A 23141-nucleotide genomic window follows, 5' to 3' on the forward strand; every position below is an offset into this window, starting at 1 on the left:
TAGGTGCAAACACTAATAATCCTGATTCAGATCCATGACTGACGGGAAAATTAAAATATCCACATTTAAAGTCTTATCTCTGGTACTGCAAAGCAGTTCTCAAAAGCATAGGATTTAGAGTCAAATCTAAACACTAAACCCTTCCCATCATAAAATAGAAGCAGTGCGTGTTCCAGAAAGCAGCGTGTAAACACAGAAAGATTTAACCCGCTTGTTTAAAGACTGTAGGACTGCGGTCTTGAACCCAGTCGAACTTTCCCAGCAGGGACACACGTGTGACATTCTGGAAGTCGGCTTTACAAATAAATAAATAAAACAACTATACGCCTTTCAACCTCCGCAGAACTATAGATGCGAGTTTGGGGTTTTTTTACGTTTAAGTCAGCACACCGGCGGTAGTCACACTAACATGTTAGCTACTTATTTCCCGGCTGGATTTCTTCTGGAGCCCGACAGCTAACGTGTTGGGCGAAGGCGCTTATCCTGGGGCAGAGAGAACTCCCGTGCCCGCCCGGCCCGCGGTGCTGAGCGCGGGAGGGAAGGAGGGACGCCCGCGGCGCGCTCCGCCGGGGCCGCAGGTGCCTGCGGGGCCGAGGGCGCGGGCAGAGGCGGCGGCAGGTGTCGCGGCAGGACACCGGGATCACAGCAGGTAACCGGGATCTCATTAACCGCCTCCCCGCTGCTGGCGGCAGGGAGGGAGGGGCGCTCGCGGTGGCGGGGACGTACCCGTGGCCCGAGAAGGCCCCGGCACCCGCGGGGCGCGGGCGGCACCCCCGCCCTCCCCTGCGCGCGCGAGCACCGCCCCGCGCGCCTCTCCCGCCCGAGCCGAATTTAAACTGCGTTACTGTCCCTCGCGCAAAGCACCAACGCCGCTGCGCCCGCGCGCCCCGCCCCTTTTCCGCCCGGCAGCCAATAGCGAGGCCGCTTCGTTGCCCTTCCCGCCAATCAGGGCGCGGTTTATTGCCGGCTGGGAAGAAGCGCTCGGTGCGCGCGCCCGCCCGCTGTGGAGCTGGTCCCTGGCGCGGAGCAGGCGAGTCCTCCACCTCCTCCCGCTCCCCCGCCCCTTCGCCCCGCGCTTTGTTGGTGCCTCTCCCGGGAGAGCGGCGGCGGCTGCGGCCGGCGGCGATGCCCGAGTTCCTGGCGGATCCGTCGGTGCTGACTAAGGAGAAGCTGAAGAGCGAGCTGATCGCTAACAATGTAAGCCTCCCGGGCGGCGAGCAGCGCAAGGACGTGTACGTGCAGCTCTACCTGCAGCACCTCACCGCCCGCAACCCGCCCGCCCTTGCGCAGCCCGACTTTTCCAGCGACGAGGAGCGGGAGCCCACACCTCTCGGCGCCCGGAGCCGCGGCGCTGCCACCGCCGGGCGGGTGAGTACCGCTGCCTCCCGCCCGCGCCGCCTCGGCTTCCCGGCAGCCTCGGGCCCGCTTTCCCGCCCGAACGGGGCTGGCCGCGTCCGCCCGCCGGCCGCGGCTCGGGGAGCGGCACGACGCGCCGGGGCCCCCGCGCGGGGTCGGGAGAATCTCCGGCTCGGCTGAGGGCGGCACCGTGCCCGGCCAGGACGGTGCCACCGCCTCGGGCAGAGGGGCAGTGCCTCTGCCGGGCGGCCGCCCCGCGCCGGGGCACGAGCTGGGACAGCGGGTCGGTGCCCAGGGGCCGCCGGCTGCGCCTCTGGGATGTGTCCCGCCTTGTGCGCCTCCTGGAGGGACTGGCTCGGGTGGGCAGGGGCAGTGCGACCGCGCGTGGAGAGTGCGACGGCCCCCGACTGTAAATTGGGAAACCTTTATGGTGTCTTGGTGGGCGGTCTCCTAAGTAGACTATTTGGGTGTTGGAGGAACGAAACAAGAGAACTGCCCGCGGTTGCAACTTGCTCAATAAAGGAATCCCGTCCACTGTCTCGGTTGTACAGCAGCAACGCTGCTCGGTGTAAATACCTCTAGATGAAAGGATGAAGCTGTGAAGGGAACAGCTGGTTTGTTTCGCATAATGAAGTCGGTTATTTAGTGTAGAGGGTCTTCGTAATGTAGGTATCTAACATGTGTTGTATAGCAAAGTGCCTCTGGTGCCTGTTCAGTTAGTCCACTGTGCTTGTTTTCTTAGACTTTATCACATGTAAGGAAAGAGGGGGAGCTGATGCCATTTGGAATTCTTCTCTTTGGGAATATGTGATTTCCTTCTTAATTTTCATAAATGGACCATATATTTGCATATATTGAGAAAGTAATCTTGTAATTGATAATTCGAAGATGTCTGGTCTCAAGAAAAGACTTGGATTATGATTGTCAGCTTCCGGAGTTGTAATGTGTGTAATAGTACAACTTTTTAATTGTATCTTAGATACTATGTTTCAAAGGTCATTAGTAAAAAGAGTGCCGTGGAACGGAGTTCTTTGAAGGTCTTTCACGCTTTAACCTTCAAAAGCCCAAAAGAACACTTCCTGAATTAAGAAATTAAAAACTGCAACTTCAAGAGGAAGAGATCTCTAAAACCAAGTTATTTATGCCTTTTTGACATCTCTCTATTTCAGACACTTAACTGGCATTTGCTGAAGTAACCTTACAGTGAAACAGACATTTCTCTGACTTAGAGTGGTCTGCTGATAGCATTCATAATGTGCTTTTGAGTAAAACAGGATCAGCTTTAATCTGACTTGTTTCATGCTTGTCGGAGAAGCGTCTCAGAAGTGCTAGTTTACTATCCTAGATCTGATTTTTCCTTTCCACAGTGCTTAAGCTTAAACAACTATGAGTGACTTTTTTGATGTTTACAGAATGGGTGGTACTCCTACACTTTCATTAACAATGTCTGGAAGGCTCTGTGCTATTTATGCTTATCTTGTATGTCAGTATCAGAGCACTGTATCATCAGAACTTCAGCAAATATTCTAGTGAGAGTTGCCCAGATTTGGGTCCGTTGTGCCCTGTGTTGTGTCATCTTCCCCCCTCAAACAGCCAACCCAACCCCAAACCAAAACACTCAGAAAAATCACAAACAATACCTGCCAAGCAAAACAAACTTTGATGATGTGTGCTTGTTCCTCCTTTGTGCCACTTGAGTACGGAAACTGCTTGTAGCTTGAGTAACTGTTATCCCTGTTCGTGTCTTTTGGCATAATGTTTCTCTGATCGGCTCTCCTTTAAAAAGCATAGCACACGTGTCTCCAGAGTGATTTGCCCCAAGAACGATTAGAAGGAAGAGGAAGAGTGAGGAAAGTCTGACATCTCAGAGGACTGGGATTCTGGTGAAAAAACAAAGCAAAACATTTTGATAACATTAAGAAAGAACAGGAGGGAAAGCACTCAAATGTCTGAAAGAAATTAGAAATAAGGGGCCAAGGGGGAAGCTGGAACTGCCAGGCTTTATGGAAAGGAGGAATAAAATAAAGGAACGGGCCTCCCCCCGTCCCTCTCTGGGCCCGCTCACCCTTCCCTTTATTAAGAGCAAATAGTTATAAGCCTCTCTGAGCCTGCCGCCAGGCTGGGTTGCAGCCCTCGTGTGTAGAGGAGTCCGAGGGCGGAGCAGCGCGGGCGAGGGTGCGGCGGTGCGGGCAGGGCCGCTGGGCGGGGCCGGGCGCCAGGGGGCGCGCCGGGGCCCTGGGCACCGCCGGCGGCGTCGGTCCGAGCGGCGGCCGCCGCGGGCTCGCTCGGCTGGCTTATGGGCCCTGAAGGGCGGCAGCCATCGCGTGTCTTAGAATGGCGCTGAGCAACAAGTGCAGAGGAATGATCTGAATATCCATGCTGCAGTCACTGAAAGCTAGACCAGGTCTCTTAATACTGGCGTTAGTGTTTTGGCATGGCTGCAGTCATTAGTAATTTGAACTGTCTACACTGTCATTTTAGTGTTCTTTTTTCTAAGTTCTGGGCATTTGATAATGCACTTAGAAGTTAATATTGATAAAAGCTGTGTGGAGACAAAGTCCCGTAGTTTGAATTCTGTTGCAAATGATGTGTTTGGAATTCATCACTCTTCTGGTTTAGCTCTATCCAGCCCAAGAGTATACAGCTGACTTTGGCTATATATTCCTATCGGGAGAGGAAAAGCTTTTAAAATCGTGCCTGTTTGTGCCTCAATCTGATAATATTGTCTGGAGGAGCCAGCTTTTCCAGCTCTACTAATGTTTTTGAGCAACTTTTTTTTCCCCCCTGAGCCTGTTTAGGGTAGTGGTATGAGAGGACTTGTGACTGGGTATGCAAGACACCGTTTTGCTGCAGGGGGAGCCATCTGCATCTGAATGTCCCTCGTCCTGGTTAGTTATGGACTGAATATCAGGATAGAGAGCTCACAGGAAAAGTAACTATGAAATGACACTTTTGCCTCTTTAGGACCATTATTTTAAAGCACATACCGAAAATATTGTCTTGATGCTGTTGTCAAATGGGAACTGTTCAGAACTTAGAATGTGTAGATTACTATGACTGAGCTTATTGGTGTATTACATGTCCTGGAAGGATCACTTCTAGAACACATATTGAGTGATATTTTTGACCTTTAAAGTGGCAATTTTAAAAAGATCAGTCAAATGTCTCCTCCTGTTAATGAAGGTATGATGAGAACATCTGGACCTGAAGGGCCTGTTTGAAAGGTCATAGAAGAGACCTATCAGGTAAAGATGTTTCGTTTGATGGCGGGGGGGGATGTGTTTGTTTGGTTTGTTGGGGTTTTTTGTTCTAATCAAGTAGCCAAGTAAATAAAGAGCCAGCTTCAGCTCTTCATGGTCAGAATGATGTGGTTGTGATATCTGTAGCTGAGGTAACAACAGCTTCAACCCCTTCCCTATTGGAAAAGAGAAGGTAATAGTAAAACTGGTAGTTTATGAAGTTTAAGTGTGTGGAAAGTGAAACTGCATGCTTGGAAAGGTGAGACACTGTAAAGACAGTGAAGGAAGAGAATCTATTTGGTGTTTCCTATGTGGCTGTATGTCTTAATTATGATGTGCTGCGCAAATGTGACCCAGAATACAGTTCAAAACCTCAGTGGCCTTCTAAAAGGTGCTCATCTGCTGGCTGAGAGAAAGCTGTGGGCAGTAGGGATGAGATGACCAAGATAGTTCCCACTACAGTGAGAAGTCCTGCCATGCTGTTCGGCACCTTCAGACTTTGAGTGGGTACATTTCCTTCACCAAGTAACATGGAAATTTGCGTCTGGGAGGAGAAGGGGGTGGAAGGGTTGAATAGTCCATAATAGTATAATTTACGACTGTTACTGTACATAGGCTTGGAAATTCTAAGTCTGGCACTTACTAACTGGTTAGAAGGTAGTGAATTCTTTAAGTTATGTGTATCAGTATCTTTGAGTTGCTGCTGCATAATTTCCTTTCCATTGTTTATTTTATCTGTCCTGTAGCTTTTGGTAAATATTGTTTCCAGGCTTTTGAGGTTAAAAAGTTCAGTAGGACTTGATTTTTAAAAAAGGAAATTCTACTGCAGGAAATGTTTGTGTATGGTAGAATAAAAAGTACAAGTGGAATAAAGACCTATCTATTTCATTGTATAAATCTATTATTAACACTTTCTATATCCAGTTCCTTATCTTCATCTCTCCTAAGAGAAATAGTTGTTACTAGAGGGAGCTCTGCAAACTGGAGAATTAAACAGCATTCTATTGGTATGTTTTGGGCTTTCTTTAGCCTATCTTAACCGCATTCAGAGAAATAATAAATGAGCCCCTACCCTCACTACTTCTAGTGATGAAGCTGTGCCTGTTGGGGATTAAAATCATTGTGTATCTTGATCTAGATGCTATTTAATTTGGGATTTGAAAATAGTTTTCTGCTGATGTCCCATAGTTGTTTTTATTATTTACTGGCTCTTAACATGTCTCTTATGCTCATCTTTGGAACAGTGCTAGGACTAGTACAGATGCTCATGAAGTTTGCCTGATTAAGCTGATCTCTGGCTGTTCATTTCTATTCAGCAGGAATGCCAAAGGTGAGGTAAGGGATAGGTATCTTCCAAGTTTGAATCCTAGTTGCTTGCATTTTCTGCTCTTCTTGCTAGCAAAAGACCATGAAAGCTTTGTGCAGTCAAGAGATGATACTTGGAGAAGATGAACTTCTCTTATGCTCTTGTTTTTCTGTGGCCCTAGCACTGAGAATGCTGTGTGGCAGCCTCATGCTTATAATTCACAGTAGTTGTTTGAAGAGTTAGTTCCTAGGTAATAGGAAACTGAGACTGACAGATACCACTACCAAATTGCTGTCTCTGATGTGAACAAATCTCTCTCAAGTGAAATGTGCGGATACTCTTCCATCTTTTGTTTTCTAGAAAATAGAAATGACTAGAAATATTTTTTTAATGATGCTAGCTCTGGATGGGATTAGAAGATCTTCAGATAAGGATTTATTGGTTTGGGTATATATGCAAAAATATTTACATAGATTTGGGTGTATTATTGCAAAATATTTACATTATGGGCAAAGTGGTCAGCTGCACCACCTTACTTTGGCAAATCCTGGATATTGCCACAATTTCATTTTAGGCACTTCATCTCTGCTCCACAGTAAGACAAATTTTGCTAGTGGTCATAGACCAGGAAAATGCAGGTATGGTTTTTTTTGTGTTTATTTTTAATTCACAGTGATAAACTTTTAAGCTAGCTTTTTGATCTGTCTCATGGTGTAGTCCAGTGGATAAGTTGTCATGATGCACAGGAAGTGTAGTAGTGCATTATACTATAATAGTAGTGGTGATTAGAGCTAGCGCTGTTGCTGAAGTTAATGCTGTCACACCACAGCCAAGGTATGAGAAATTCTTCTATCCTGCCTTTTGCTTCTAGGGACTCATCTTGGGGTCCAGTGAATGGTTAAATGGCAGCTTTCTGCTTGTACAAGGGAGGTAATGTGCTCCTGCTCTAAGGAGAATAGGTGTTCAAAAGTAAAAGTTATGACCTTGCAGAACACAAAATCAACACATCTGACCCAATTGTTGAAGAACACAGATTACTTACAACTTTTTTCATCGCCTCCCTACCCTTTTTCTTTGCTGAAACTGACTATTCTGATGATCTCTGTGTGTGACAGTAGTGCAGGGAAAAGTGAAATGGTATTTTGAAGGAAAAAAACTACAAAGAAACCATGAGGTATGTGAGTTTGTGTTAGAGTACCCTAGTACTCATTAGTTGCAATTAGATTTCTGATGGCTAAGATTTCTGTAAAGCATCCAGTAGAATGCTGAGTAGTTCTTCTGGTGTATATTGTTATAGTATCTTCTGTAGTCTCTAAGTGAACAAAGGTAGAGGTACATTAAATTAGGTTTCCAGTTTTTCTGAAGTGTCATTGGAATGTCAACTTCCTGCACCATGGTCGTTTTCTTCTGAAATATAGAATACCATCTTGGTTAATCTGCTTGGTGATGTGAGCGAGCACCAAAGCTGTCATTAGTCTAAATAGATCTCAACAAGAAAACCCAGCGTTTTTTCTGTTTGCACGGTTCAGTAGTCCAGAAAAAATGCTTTTAACATGAAATTGAAGTTAATGCGATATTTACCTTGACATAATGTTATGACCAACGTGTTCAAAAGTGGATAAAAGTCTTGTGCATCTGCAGGTTGATTATTTCTTGTACTCGTAAGTAGGCTCAAGTGCTTCAAAAACTAATTAGGAATTGAATGACTGATAAAGTGAGTTGTAAATCTGTCTTTGGTCAAATCTGCCACTTTAATGATCCTATACTTTCTTCAGATTATTTGGAGTCTATTTCTTAAATTAAGAAATACCATGATCTCTTGGAGATTGTTGCTTTTCAGCAGCTGATTTTAAGTTCATTATGCTGGAAAATATTTGCAATCCAGAAGTTAGAGGAAAATCTGGAGTCAGATATATTTGAGAAATCCTCATACAGTCCCTGCTTACCTTTAAAATACCAAGATGTTTGAGGCAAGACCAAGCTTGCATGCAAACAAATATTGAACTGGCATTAATAGCTAGATAGATACTGTTGACTCATGTTAATCATCTTAAAGTGTTTTGTTGCTATCTTATAAAATGCAACAAGGAAAAAGACCTGTTAATTATTACTGAGTGTTTATAGCATATTTGTATTTGGAATTTTAGTCTTTTGTTAGTACCAAACAAACCAGATAGGCCCTCTGGACAACTGAGTTGAGAAAAACGTTAAGTGTATAAATAGTTTCTGTTTATATCATACAACTTTGAGATACAAATATGACTTATTTCAGAGCAATATCAAGGTCTTTCTTAGTAAAGAGCGTGCAAATCCTAAGCATGCTTTTTTTCTGTTTTACCTCTTCCCTTTCACAATGCCTATTACAGTAACAGAGGCTTCCCAAGTTGGAGAAATGTTATGATCGCTCTGTTTGGATCAAGCAGAAACTGCTAATTTAGGACTAGCATCTCAGCAGATTATTTTGATAGCCATCTGTATGTGGTGATGATACACTGCAAACTGTTCAAGTAGTGTTGCCAGAGTTGGGTGTAGAATTTATTAGAGCTACAAGTAGCAGAGGCCTAAGCAAACAAGCAGGATTTTGAAAACTTCAGAGTTTTCTGATTTTTGCCTTTCTTGCACTCACTTTGTAACATCATGTAATCTCATGCCAGAGAATGCCAGGACAAGTAGGAATAGGGATTTTGCAAACTTGGTTGAAAGTATGTAGATACTAAAGAACTTCTTCCTTATCATTAGAGGAAGAAATGTTGACCTACCAGGTAGAAAAAATAATGCAAAGAAATGCCAATGTAACATAAATATTTGTAGTTTTGTGTAGTGATGGTGAAACAGCTAGAAGCTTACTTCTCCGGTCACAGGAAAGCAATCCCCTCCCACTGTATACTTGAATTTCAAATTAAAACACAAGACCAGAATAATGAGTGATTTTTTTATTTAACTCTGGAGGAGGCTTGTAATGGGTATTTCTTTTCTAAGTAGAAAACCTGTGTGTATTTGCTTAGTAGGTGTAAATGTTTGTACTGTTTCACATAAGCTTTAGTAGTGATCATGGGAGAGAATAGAATTAATTTTTTCTGGGTTTATATGTTTAGTACTCTTATGTCTTCCTATTCCCTTAGAAGAAAAAGATGTGTTCAGTATTAACTGGAAACACCCTGTCTCTCATTTCTCCCTCCTGCTCTCAGAAAGCTACAAAGAAAACTGACAAACCCAGACCAGAGGAGAAGGATGACCTAGATATAACAGAGATGAGTAATGAAGACCTTCAAGAGCAACTTATGAAGTATGGAGTAAATCCTGGCCCAATTGTAGGTAGGTCAACTGAACTAGCAGATATTAATCTATTTTTTCTCACTAAACCTCACTTGTGAGTTCTCTAAGTTCCCCTGATACAGGTATTTTTAATATTAATTTTTAATATTAATTTTTAATACCAGTACTGTTGCAATCCTACTTCCCACATAGGATATTTTATTTGAAATGTTTACATTGAGAAGACTTGAAGCATTGCAGGTGGGCAAGTCTGCAGCTTGCTTCTTGTGTTCTAGGCCAGCTGGAGATGTTCCAACTTCTGTTCTGAGCTGTGTAACTATTAGTTAAAGTTCAGTGGTGGGATAATTAGGTCTTCTGATACAGAGGCTTAGACTTGGGCCCACTTAAATAGGAAATACATCTTACATAATAACCTAATAGTATTGAGAGCAGAATGAGAACAGGGAACTTCCCTTTCCCTAGAGCATTTCCTATGCACTGCATTGTGCAGTAATGTTTTCCTTTGCTAATGTTTTTTTTTCTAGCCTAGCATTCTGTCCTGTATGCTGGCCTATGGCAGGAGTAGTCCTGACCCCAGCCTAATCTGCCTTGGGCACTCATCTGTGATGTGGGATCAAAGTGCCTCTCCTTTCAGATTGTGCAGTAGCCTAATGGCAAGGGAATTTGATTTCACAACTCTTCCGAAAAAGATGTTGACTGTTAGTGTGCAGAGCCTTCTGTGGAATGTTCTTGAAATTCTAGATGGATGGAAATGTCAGGGACTGAGCCTGCAGTCCTGTGTGTATTCAAAGTCTTATCTGTAATATTTTCAGTTAGCTGATTCTGCATGCCTTGCTATTCATCCTGTACCTTTTGGATAGTACTCAAATATGAAAAACTCAAGAACCTATGTAGTCCACTGGAAAGACATTCAGATTTGGTCTAATTTAAAGCCATTAATTCTTAAAGGGTATGAACTGTTTCTTGAGAGGCTGCCATTTCTTTTTAATGGTGGTTTCCTCTTATCAGAAAACTTCAAAGGTTAGAATTTTCTTTCTGCAGCTAACAGGTCAGGCACTAGTCACCTCTACAGAACTTTTTGCCAGCAAAGTCCAGATATGGAAGTATGTGCTAGACTTGATACCTTTTAAACAACTCTTAGATCCTCTTAGATCAAGCAAGCCAACCCCATGGCTAGATGGCAGCAAGCAGAAAGTTCTGTTATTGCTGCTTGCTTGCACCACCTCTGATGCTCATTGGACTGAATTTGCCAACAAGGCAAAGGCAGGGGCATTAATTCCAGTGTAGGGGAATTAGAATAATAGTGCAATCTGCATGGAAACTGTTGCAATATCAAACTCACTAAATTTTTTGTGAGGGCATAACAACTTGTACATTGCAACATATGAAACAAAACATCTAAGAAGCAGGTAAATTCCCTTTTGCTAGATTTCCTTTTTGTAACTTTCAGCATAGGAAGAGGTCTAAATTTATCTAAGAGTTCTCTTGAACTGAAAAGTTAGAAGCCTTAGAGGCAGAGTTGTGTAGCGGGGGGGGAGGTGTGTGCATGTGTGTATATATGTATAGACACTGTGGGCCTTACAAACTGATTAAAAATAAAACATTATGTTCAGAAATTCCCAAAGAATATGGAACAGCCAAGTTCTATCAGTCAAGTCAGGAAATATTAAAACTGTATCTTTAGCATGTATCCTTCCTTGTTATAGCTACTACTAGGAAACTTTATGAGAAAAAGCTTTTGAAACTGATGGAACAAGGTCCTGAGCTGAAGGCACCTGTGCCTCTCCCAGCGATTTCAACTACTGAGAACACCAGACAGAATGGGAACAATGATTCCGACCAGTACAGTGATAATGAAGAAGGTAAGACTTGAGTGGAACTTGCATGGGAACCATGCAAATTATACATCAATATTACTTGCAGTCAAAACTTAGAGAGTATGGTCTTGCTGTTGGGTGAGGCTGTAAGATACTGCTGTGGGGCCGTGTGAGTCATGTACTTGATCATGCATACTAGCACAGTGATCCAGGTGCCTGTTCTGGGAAAGGAAACCTTTTGCTGCTGAACTGGTCCCTTTCATCCATTCTCCCCAGACAGGAGCCTATAAATCCAATAGGCAGGAGAACTGCATATTGGGTGTTTCAATGTTCTTCTCACTTCATACTTAACTACCAGTCCAATTTGTCTTATGGTGCTCACAGTAGTTACTTACTATTGGATAGTGAATGAATGTTTGCTTATTAAACTTTTGTACTTTCTTGTTTAATGTCTAGGACTTATGATTCAACCCCTTAATGTGTTCCTTATGGACGTAGTTGGGGGTGGCTTGATTGGTTGGTCCTGGGTGTGTTTTTTGTGGTTTTAATACCAGGTGAGTATCAAGGAAGTGTAGTGGTGGGGGAAGCGGAACCTAAAACACACCATTGTGCAGTTTACAAAAAATAAAAACAGCACAGGTTTTAAAGAATTACTTGAATGGAATGTTAGAAGATGCTTATTTAGTGTGGTTTGGTTTTGGTAGTGGCTTTTTTTTTATTGTTTTTACATGAATTTCCATGGGCATAGGGCAGACAGGGTTGAAATACAGCTAGTAGTTGGATTGATGTCCCTTGCATATTTGGGCTTGTTTTTCAGTTTTTCTCTTGCACTTTTGAGAGGGAAAGGATGTTAGAGATTGATTTATTAGTTTTTGGGACAGCCAAGAGCCCAGTCACAACTGACAGCTAACATCTTAAAATTACATATGCTTCATATAATTAGTGAACTGTTCACGCACTGGGGAAAAAACTCAAACCCAAAATTTCCCTTCTCCCCTGCCAAAAAAAGTTTTTTATAAATAAATCTTAAATATGTTGGTGTAATGCTATTAGAGTTTTAGAAAAGCAGTGGAAATAATACATCCTCTTATTGATGAGATGACTGCTAACCACTTTCTACTGCATCAAAAATGGGTTTTTATGTAAAAGGACATATTTTAAAGGAAACTAAACTAACAACTTCAAACAACATTGACAAGCTTCAATACCTTTACTACAATCAACAGTAGAATAGTACTTCAGTTAAAGGAATTGCAATTTGATACCAGTTTCTAAATGGAACTGCTGAATTGGTCAAGGCTTATCTGAAATGTAGGATTTTTAGCACAAAATATAAATACATGGGTCAGTGTTTTAAAATAATTTTAAGGTTATTCTTCAAAAGTCTTTGTTCTTGTACATTCAATAGAGAAATAACTGTTTCACAGCTTTTTAAGGAAATGGTAACTCTTATGAGTTTTGTCGCCTCTTAAAATGAATTTTTATTGAAATACATTTGGTTTCAATTGGTACAACAACCAGTAGTATTATAGAAACTAATTATATTAAAACTGGTTGCAGATCCGAAGACTGAGCTGAGGCTTGAGAAGAGAGAACCTCTGAAAGCCAGGACGAAGACACCAGTAGCACTCAAACAAAAAAGAGTCGTTGAACACAACCAGGTATGTTTATTGTAGTGGCATGTGGAACAGCTACTAACTGCAGGTGATGTGCTCACTAAACGCCTCACTACTTTTAACATCACATTTGACTAAGTGAGCTATGCTGTTTTTTAAAAGTTTTTTTAGAAAGCCTGTTCTATTACAGCATGAAAACCTTGTGAATTAACTATAGTGGCTGTTTTTAGCCTGTCTGATAATTTTCAAAGTTATGGTCTGCTAAAATCTTTTGTCTGACTTGCCAGCTGCTGTAGCACCTCCTAGAGAAGAATAGTAGGCAATCTTAACATGTTTAGTTTAGGAAACCTGACAGATTAAGTCACATGGGCTGATGGCTTTCTGTTGGATGTTTGTAATCAACTTGATTTAATAAAAGCAGTGGCTTCTTAAAAAAAAATGGAAAAAGGGGTGTGTGAGTTTTTTTGGTTTTTTTTTAAGGAGTGTTTTTAAATACATGTATATATCAGGTTTGGTATCTATAGATACAGGTATGCATCTATATTCTATATTCTATCTATATCTGTCTATATTCTATCTGCATTTTAAATATGTCTGTTTAATGACTTATTTTCATGAAATATGTGCAGTAATGTTTTTGGATATATGCCCATATATAGGTGTGTGTATATGTACACACATACACTATCTATATAATATTTTTTTCTTCAGCTATGTTTGTAGCAGCACTACTAGAGTAGACATGAATTTGTTGAAAAGCTTCTCCTATGAAGAAAAAGAATAACAAATTTAGATCTTCCTGTATGTACTACCTGCCCTTACTTAAAAATACTAGCTCTGCTGTCTTGATGCAGGAGGGATTTTACAGAAGCACCTCTGTTTTTCAAACTGCTGAATACAGGGTTTGGTAGTTGATGGCTGATCTGTCCTTGTGATGTGAAAGTGTCACTAAATAGTCTGTTCTCCAGCTTAGGACACTTAGAGTCTTTACAGTGTTCATCTGACCAGTAAGAAGTGGAGTTATGCTACAGTAGAGGACTTGTATAGAAGCATTCAGTGACTCAGAATCTGACTTGTTAATCGCTTGGTGTATTTTAGCAGATGGCAGTGACTTTTCTCAACACTTTGTTAAATGCCTGATGCTGCTATTTAGTGAGTGTGTTTATGTATAAACATGCTTTAGCTATGGATGTCTCTTAAAGCAGGTAAATTGCTGCTATATGGCCTGGAGTAATACAACACAGTTATGAAGATCCATAACTAATTCTGCTTATTTTAAGTTGGAGTTTTAGGGTATGAGCTGAACAGATTTTACTTCAAAAAATTGAAACACACACACAGTTCAATACACCAAATATTCTTTAATTTGTTCAGACAGCTTCTGCTTGTGATGGGCTTTATAATGAGCATCTGACTCTTTTATGTTCTTGTATTTTAAGAATTACTTTTTTCAAGATTGTTATTCTGCCAGAAATCCCTGACAGCTTCAGTGCAATAGAGATATTTCATTCTGCTGTCAGCAAACAACATTTATAGTCTTCAGGAGCCCACTTACAGAATAAAAGAAGAGATTTAGTGAGGTATTTTTGTGGCATTTTAAGTGATGTTTGTTCACTCAATATTTTTGTCATCCAGTTTTGCTATATTAGTATCAGGTCATTACTGTTTTATCTTGCAATCTTGCATGTGCGGTATAGATGCAATATTTTGCAACTTGCATATTTTAATTACCAGGAGTTAATCACAGGAATATCAAAAGAATTACCTAATTTCAAAATTGCCAAATTCTTCAGAAATTCCCCTTAGTTTGTTAAACCTTTAACCTTTGGACTTCTGTTTGGTTTTTGTTTTGTTGTTTTTTTATTTTTTTTTAATACAGCAAACAGACAAAACTATCTAAAAAACCTGCAACAAACAGCCCCACCCCCCAGTAAAATTTTGCAGCTGCTTGAAGCCAAGAACAACTTTGTGCTTTTGGCTAGAAAGTGTGTGTAGTCATGTATTTTGCTGAGAACAAAACCAGAAGGCAGAGAAGATTTTTTTTTTTTCTTTCCTCCCTTTCTTCCTTTGGAATCGGAGTGTAGGTTTTCAGCTAATGTGTCAAGGATCTATGCTTATTCTGCAGAACTATTTCAACTGTTGTGCACTGTGTGGCATTGGCTCAAGGATTATGAGAATGGTGAGGCTGAGCTGATGGGCAGTGTGGTATGAGCAGACTTGCTAATTGCTTCTAGGTCCTGTGCAGCCCTTTAGACCAGACATACACAGCTGACAAGATTGTCTGTCATTTGGCATGGCTGGGTGTAGCTGTTCTCTTGAGAGTGCAAATAGATATTTATTAAAGTAGACTGCTGCAAAAGAAATTGGGTGAGGAGGTTGAGCAGGTGTATGGGTCTTACCAGTCAGTTAGCAGTGGAGGGCTGGATGAACTTGAGCTCAGCTGTTTGTGTTTAATTACCTCTTCATAGTGAAAAGTTGGCAGAAAACCCTAATTTAAATACCCCCTTCTGATCCAGTAGGTGAATCTAGAGTTGGAGTTCAAAACTGAGCCTGATACTTCATAGTAAGTGGCACTGGACAAAAAGAGGCAGGCTAAACAATGTAAATGTTAAGGAGCAATGTAGAACTACTCTCTCTCCTGAGACTTTGTACAGTGATCTTCTGCATATGCTGTGTTCCCCTACTCCTCCCTGTATTTTTTTTTTTGACTACCTGTATAGTAACTTGGTAGGTGATAGGTGAGGTAAAGTCATAATCTATAGCTCCACTCCTCATGAGTTATTTGACAGTTAAAAGCACATGCAGAAGACTGCTTGTGTACCACAGTGTTGTTGTTTCTCTGGGTAGGTACAGGGTGTTGGTGTACCTAACACGAGTGTTACGTTTTGGTAGGGTTAGAAGCCTGCTCTGTTGACAGTGAGAATAACTATAACTATAGACAACAATTTTTATTTCTTTTTTATTTTGTCCATTGACTGTGTTCTGCTGAAGTCTGGATTGGTTTTATGCAGTAGATTCTGGTTTTTCTTAGACTTTACATGCAAGAAAAAAATTGAAACTTGGTACTTAAAACATATGATTGAAGTGTCTGAAGAAGAGGGGCAGTTATAAGCGAAGTACTTCTAACTTTCCATTAGAAGATAAGTAATTCCTAGTCAAGTAGTCTGGGATGGGGAGTTCGTCATTGCTAGTATGAGTGCCTTCCTGCTTTCCTGAGTGGACTGTGTTTGAGTAGAAAACACTCTGAAATTAGTATTTTTTCTCTAAGCTTCTAAAGAACACCTCTCAAATAAAAAGTATATGGGGTTGAGGCGGGGAGCTGTGATTGTAGGTTGCAGGAAGAAAAGAGAATGCAGTGTCTGGTAAATATTTAGGGAGGGGTTAGAAGATGTTTCATCAGAAGTCTGTTTAAATTGTAAAGAATTTTGGAGAATTAGGCTGAGATCTACAATTCTAAACAAAAAAATCTGTATCTGTTTGGACCTGAGGTCTGTGCATTTGTTTTATAAAGTACTTCAGTGACTTTGGAATGAAGTGAAGCACTTGTGCTCCCTCTGCTGGGTATGTAGTAGCTGTAATAGAGAATTTATCATAGAACCATAAAGCTGCTCAGCTTCTAGTTCCACTGTACCCTCTCAATTAATAAATACATTTCAGCCTTTTCTCTTAACACATTGTTTTGGGGCTAATACTGTTCTAGTGAAGTAATTTCCACTATTGAACCTGTAACTGACAGTTGCAGTGTATAACTTTATCCAGCAATGTGTGTAACTTCAAAAAACTTGGTAATGCAAGGTGTATGAGGTGTTAATGCAAAGTTAAAAGTATTAACAAAGTAATAATACTTATTTTTAAACATAGCCTAATAAAAAAGAAAATATTGTGTCATCTAGAAGAAGCAGATCCGCATCTCCCATCCTGGAGTTAGCTTTGAGGGGGATATTTGCTTTGAGCGTGAAATGTGCAGTAAAGCATAGGGAATGATCTGTGTTTAATGCCTATAAAAGTTTGGTGCTTCATGCTGTTAGATTGTGAGAGATCTGTGTCAGGCTTGATTGTTTAAACCTTCTGTTACATGAAAATTGTTAATTTCATCCCTGTATGTGGAACCTTTTAAGATCATGAAGTGTCTCCCCCTGACCCTGTGGCTGAAGATTAGTTCCTGTTGAAATGTAGGCTGTGCATAAACAGTTCCCAACTCTGCTTGAGAGAATAGAACCCCATCTGTGTAGAGAAGGTGATGCTTTCTGCTTATGCTCATAGATTTATTTTTGTGCGTGCGTGTGTGTAGGCAGGAAATATAATGGTCCTGAAAGCTTCATGTCTGCTGTCCATGACTCGATGTAACTTCTCCTAGTGTTAGCTCATTCAAGGGCAGTGAGCAAATTAGCAGTTTTTACTGTTGGGTATTATCTATTCAGTTGTGTATTTGAACAACAGTGTGCTCAAATGTAAGTATTATGGTCAACACTACTAATCTAGCTAGCTATTCATTAATGAATGTATTAGGATCCACTTTTTTTTGATTGTAGACATGTTGCTTTTAGAGTATGCATGCTATTTTGGCCTTTGGTTGTGAGTATCTGATGTTTGGAGCTGGTTTTCATGTATATGATCATGTGTTTGATGCTTGAATAGACCTATTCTCAAGATGAAGTTACTGAGACTGTCTGGACAAGTGGATCTTCAAAAAGTGGACCTCTGCAGGCATTTTCTAGGGAGACTACAAGAGTGTCAAGAAGAACACCAAGAAAAAGGGTGATGAGAGGCTTTTATAATAGACAAGCTTTTTTTTTTTCTCTCACTCTTAGGGTCCCAGTGGCTCTTCTATTCAATTGTTGTCTTTTGTTTGTTTTAAACAAACAGGTGGAAGCTACAGCACAGTTGCCTATAGATGATGCTGTAATATCAGAAAATACTTCCATAAATGAAACTATATTGGCTGCAAGCAACAAGACCCTAGTAAATATTCTTAGTAAATATGTTTAATCAATTGTGGTATTCTTCTGTAACATATCTTCACTGACAGAATCATTCTGTTTTGGACAAATAGAAGACTATTTTAAAGAAAGTAAGACTATTCAGTAGTCTTTGAAACCACATACTCAGTATCTGTTTTAATATGTAATGCTCACTTTGAGATGGGACTAGGTTGACACCTAGGTGTCTTTTGGGGGGGGAGGGCTGAAAAGAATCACTTTAAAAGCTTAGTTACTTTCTTAATTTAAGTACATGCAGAGTATTTGCTTTTAAGTTTGGCTTTTCTAGTGAACTAAATAACTTTTGTTTCTAAATGGCTTAAAGGAAACTACTTGGAATGATAACCAGTGTGTTTCCTGTGCTGACCTTGGAGTATGTGTCACATAACCTTCTTGAGTTAACTTCTAACACGCATATATTCAATGCACATAAAGGTTTTGTTGTTTGGTTCTGCCACCTTGCCCCTTTGCATTTTGTATTTTGGCTGTTTCTGAGTTTGAACAATTTTGAATCTCGGCAGGTTGGCAATAGGGTGCCTGGAAATTTCAAGCATGCAGCTCCTACACTGTCAGTCAGTGAACTCTCAGACATGCCCAGAAGAACACCAAAGAAACCACTGATGGCAGCTGAAGTAAATAAATTAAAACTTAGATTGCTCTTGCTTACTCTCTGTGAACAAAATTCTCGTGTGCATGTGCTTATTTCTTAGTACAGAGGGGGTGGAGGATGTCATTGCCCAGGTGACACCAGTCAAAATAAACTAGTGTTGTCACATGACATGAGAATTTAAACTTATTTTTATCTTCCCCTTTCAGATTTGTGTGTGTGTGAAAATCTGCTTTTTTCTTTTTTCCTAAGACAAATATGTTTTGATATGTTATTTCTCCTTGTGCTGCTATTTTTCTGAACAGAGTATAGATTTTTTTCTTTTAAATTCTTTGAATAGCTCAAAATAGAGTAGACTTGGGTTGTCTCCCTTTGAGCTTGTGAAACAGCCAATTCTGAAAAAACATAATGTACTTTAATTTAGGAAATTAAGGAGTAGGATTACTATAGACCAAATGCCTGAATTTAAAAAGCATCTGTAGATTCCTGTCAGTTATCAAGAAAGTAAATAATTCTTTTACTGTTAACCTGTTCAAGCTGTCAAAAGTTATGTCTCTTGGAGAACTGTCTAAAGCACCTGCAAGTATATGTAATTGTATTAATGTAATACTGTAATGTGGAATTTTACATTGCAAGATACCGTTTGTCTGTTCGTGTAGCTGTAGATAAAGCTGCTATTAACACTTCATTTACAATATGACTGCAGTGTAGACTTAGTTGTCAAGTAGAAGGTTGTGGGTAAACTTATGATTAATTCCAAACTGCTGATGGTTTTTTTCAGTCAGTATTTTACTGTACTGTGGCATTGTTTATTACAGCAAGAAGAGACAGATTACCCACATCACTGCTTTTTAAATTATGCTGGCCACAACCACTCCTGTGATCTGCTCAACACAGCCATGATAGAGGTGATGGTTAAGTTTTTTTGATCATCTACATCATCGGCTGGCAGGCTATAGGATTTATACAATGTATTCTTTATCTTAAAGGAAACTGAGGAGATCGCTGGATGCTTTGAGACACTAAAAGTGACTGGCTGGATGCCAATAATTAAGGTTAAACAAACTTCTAAAACTCAAGAAGCAGACTTCTTGAATGTCACTGGGTGACTCATTCATTCTTACAAATTGCACGTGGTTGTGGTCTCTGAGATAGCTATGCAGAAGCTTTTTGTTTTGCTGTCTGTTTGGCCTCTAACTTTTTTGTTTCCTAGGTGTTGGAGAGAACTACAGAAGAAAGAAGAGTAGAAAGGGATATTCTTAAAGAAATGTTCCCTTATGAAGTATCAACACCTACAGGAATTAGGTATTTCTAAGGTTTATGGGGGTTTTTTTCTCAGTTCTTGTAAACCTACTTAAGCTGCGAAATACTTTTTGATTATATTGATAGATTTCTGAGGAACAGTTTTTGCACTCTGGCTCAATGACATTTGTGACAGCCACCAGTTCTTCCATTCTGTGTACATAGTTTTGTTAGCAAAGCAGCCACCTCTTTATTTAAATTGGAGGAGGGAGAACAAGGTAGTACTGTAGTAGGAATTATTACTGGAATTTCTGGATGTGGAATTTAAATGGAAAGGGCTTTTCTGTAGTAATAATTTGCAGTATTTAAGTTTTTAGCTAGATGCAGCTGCTTAGACCTGCTTTTAAATTAAGGAAATATCTTGCAGCATATATTTGAGTTTTCTTTTGCAAAGCCAGAAGGAACTTTCATATACCCTACTTCTTCATTTACGTGGCAGTCATGTTGATTATGCTTAGCATGAATAAGGATGGCATCTAGGAAAGGCTATTACTTGGGGTTTTTTTTGTTTGGGTTTTTTTTTGGGTTTTTTTTTTGCATCTTTATATTTAAAAATTGAAACAACCTTCTAGTTAATTAGGCAATTTTAAAAACTGCTCTGTTTAGAGGATATGAGAAAAAGTTTCCCCATGTTAAGATGTGAAATCATCTCCTGTGTTTCCAACGTGTTAATTATAGCTTCAATTTAAACTGCAGTTGCATAAAGTCTTACTTGTAAGGTGAATATATAGTACCAGTTAGTACTACTGTAGTGTACCTGCTAACCACTCAAGTTTGCTCTCTTGTTTTGAAGTCTAGTTAAATCCATACCACTTTTTTTTTTCTTTTAAATAAAAATCATATATGTGTACTCCTTGTATATAAGAACTTGGCAGAGTACATGGGGTTTTTTAATCCTTACTGCTTTGTCTTCTGGCTCTGTGTATTGCCTTGGCCATCAGTAGCTATTTTATTGGCCAGAGATAATCTTATGTTTAGAAATCCCAGGGCCGCTTAAGGGGCTGCTTAAGTGATCATTAAAAAAGCAAATAGAGGGAGATGCTTTCTACAGTTTGACTGCCAGTTATGATCCTTTTTATGTGGATAAGGTGAAGTAGCATTTGAGATTTTTTTTTTAAAGATAGTTTGCTTGAACACTGAATTACTAACTTTAATGTGTCTTGAAGCTTGACAGATAATGATAAAATAGTATTTCAGGTACTGTATTCACCAGAAATAATTCTTAGTTCTTTAATTATACCAAAACTTCCCTATGTACTTTAGATTGCTCTTTTAAATATGCAGTATTTCAATTTTCTTTTTTTAATTAACAGTGCTAGCTGCCGTAGACCAATCAAAGGAGCTGCAAGCCGGCCTCTAGAGCACAGTGACTTCATAATGGAGGAAAGTTACTCTAAGTATGCGCAAAAATACGGAACTTCGGCTGACATCAAGTCGGAGAAACCACCAATAAAAAAAGAACGCTCTGTTCCCCTGTGGATAAAAGTTCTTCTCTTTGTTGTTGTTTCAGTCTTCATGTTTTTGGTTTATCAGTCAATGGAAACTAATCAAGGAAATCCCTTCTCTAAATACATGAATATTGTCACTCAGAGCGGTGCCAAGTGAATATCTTTCTGAAAGGCACACCCAATTTGATCTCCTGTTTTTTAATTGTAGAGAACTCTTCTGCCCTCTCATCGGCTCAAGGACTTCTTACAAATAATGTGATTGGAACCTGATAAATTGGATAAATGAAGAAATATTAAATGGACATCGGTAACTTTCTGGACTTTGGACTAGTAGGAGATCACTGCCATAGGAGTAACATTTTTTTAAATCTTTGAACTTTTTGTAGGCTTTATTTTTTTAATGTGGACATCCTTTAAATTCACTTTTGAGAAAATGTATATTTGTTTTTGCAAGAACTTGGAAGCTGAGAAGGGCAAAAATGTAGTAAAATGTGAAGCTGTGTTTTTAAAGCTTTTCCTTTGTACAGAAAAGAAGTTGTACTTCTGTCTCTAGATTATAGTGGAGAAGGGTTTTAACACGGGATAAAGGGAAATGCATTTCTGTATGCATTTTTTGGTAATGATATAACTGAATTTGATCTCTTAGGATGTAGATAGAGTACAACAGCAACCTTTTCTGTAGATTACTGTAACTTTTTAGTAAATGTAACTGTAAACCTGTTTGCATTTCTGTAAAAGTCTTAGTATCATATTAGTAACTGTTTAAATGTAACTTCATTTAAATGTATCCCTTCATTTTAGTGCTTACAGTGTTGTAGGAGCTGAATACAAATCTAATTGGCAAGAGATGTCTTAGAGGAACTTTATTTATTAGTAATATGTGTGGGAAATAAAAACTACATCATAATAATTTGCTACTAAAATACTTTTTTGGGTCAAGATTGTTATCTGAAGCAGTCTAAATTCCAACCTTAGCAGTGGTCTTTTTTCTTTTCTAAAAAAGCGAGGTCTTTCCAACACAGCTTTATGTGATTATCTTTAAATAGTCATGTAGAGAAGTATTCTCAAAGTGTGAAAATTCCATATGAAGTTTTATTCTTGTATGAAGAGGGCATTGCTGCATATTCTGCTACAGTTTCATCTTTTAAGGTGAGATTTACTACTTTCATGCCATTGACTATTCTTCTCAGTGGAAGCATGCTGAAACACTCTCTATTGTGTAACTTGGTTGAGCAGGCAGCTGACTTCACTACTACCAATGAAGAGTGATAAGCAACAATTTTTTTAAAGTGAATGTATACATTTTTGGTGTGCTTAAATCTGCAGCATACAGATGTTCAGTCTTATTGCTTGGTACAAAATTGCAATAAATCATACTACTTATTCTTTAAGTGCTACTTATAAAAAGCTGAGAACATTAGTTAATAGTCAATATCTTTTTACTCTAGGTACAATTATTGTGTAGACTATAGCTATGGGGAAGCTTTACTTTCTGTGAACTTTGGGACAAACATGGTAATTTGTAGCAAAGCAATAGTTTTGGGGTTTTTTTCCTGTTTAATGTTTTTTTTTCCTTCTAAACTGCTTTTTTGAGTAATCCAAATAGCTAAACTTGTGTCCATCCTATAGAGAATTGTAACATAAGACATTCACTTTTGGTGTCAAAAATGGAGAAAAATAAAAATGATTTTAATGTGTGTGGATTTTCCTTATCAAAATAAATGAGTTGCTGAAAGGCAGCAAAAGCAAGACAAGTGATGTATCAGTGGTCTCATTTTGTGCTGCTGCAGTCTTCCATATTGAAAAAGAAGAATTAAAAATCTGATAATAAACTCAGTCCCTGACACTTGGTGGGAGGAATATTTATCATGTTTGCAGTATCAGAGTTTTGTGCCATAATCCTTTAGCCTCTCTTAGGCCTTTAATTTGGATGGGAGGAGAAGATAGTTTTCATTTGTTTTTCAATGCTTAAGGAACTTCCTTTTCACTTTAAATTATTTCTCACACCCATTTGCTGTGTGTTCTAATGTAAAAGATATCTTTATTTCCTAGTTACATGAACTACTTTTCAACTGATCTCCTCCAGGGATACTGTTAGCATCATCAAAGCCACAATCAAAACAAACTGCAAACTGAATTTCGTTGCAATTAAATGTCATCACTCTTTCGTTTTTGCACTGTTTTGGAGAATGCTC

General features: G+C 39.7%; 1 protein-coding gene across 11 annotated transcripts; it reads left to right on the forward strand.

Annotated features, from left to right (window-relative positions):
• Positions 1–961: 961 nt before the first annotated feature.
• Positions 962–22700, forward strand: TMPO (thymopoietin). 11 transcript variants are annotated; one of them, XM_069000531.1, is made up of 12 exons: positions 962–1197; positions 1291–1368; positions 9090–9216; positions 10884–11039; positions 12555–12655; positions 17249–17368; positions 17477–17572; positions 18111–18221; positions 19015–19104; positions 19186–19251; positions 19410–19501; positions 20812–22700. In XM_069000531.1, exons 1-12 carry the CDS (start codon positions 1126–1128, stop codon positions 21101–21103), a joined length of 1401 nt encoding a protein of 466 aa, XP_068856632.1. In that variant the 5' UTR covers positions 962–1125; the 3' UTR covers positions 21104–22700. The 11 variants fall into 11 exon arrangements, with proteins under 11 accessions (XP_068856632.1, XP_068856625.1, XP_068856659.1 ...); XM_069000524.1 differs by having other exon boundaries at positions 962–1368; XM_069000558.1 differs by lacking the exon at positions 1291–1368.
• The last annotated feature ends 441 nt before the right edge of the window (positions 22701–23141 follow it).

The sequence above is a fragment of the Aphelocoma coerulescens genome, chromosome 1A (assembly GCF_041296385.1).
Source record: "Aphelocoma coerulescens isolate FSJ_1873_10779 chromosome 1A, UR_Acoe_1.0, whole genome shotgun sequence".
Taxonomy (NCBI): domain Eukaryota; kingdom Metazoa; phylum Chordata; class Aves; order Passeriformes; family Corvidae; genus Aphelocoma; species Aphelocoma coerulescens.

Bases quoted from the DNA above. Each gene is read 5' to 3' on its own strand.
- TMPO (XM_069000524.1), top strand. From the start codon at position 1,126: ATGCCCGAGTTCCTGGCGGATCCGTCGGTGCTGACTAAGGAGAAGCTG. The intron at 11,040-12,554 runs GTAAGACTTGAG...AACTGGTTGCAG, and splicing joins GTACAGTGATAATGAAGAAG to ATCCGAAGACTGAGCTGAGG. The intron at 19,252-19,409 runs GTTAAACAAACT...TTTGTTTCCTAG, and splicing joins GCTGGATGCCAATAATTAAG to GTGTTGGAGAGAACTACAGA.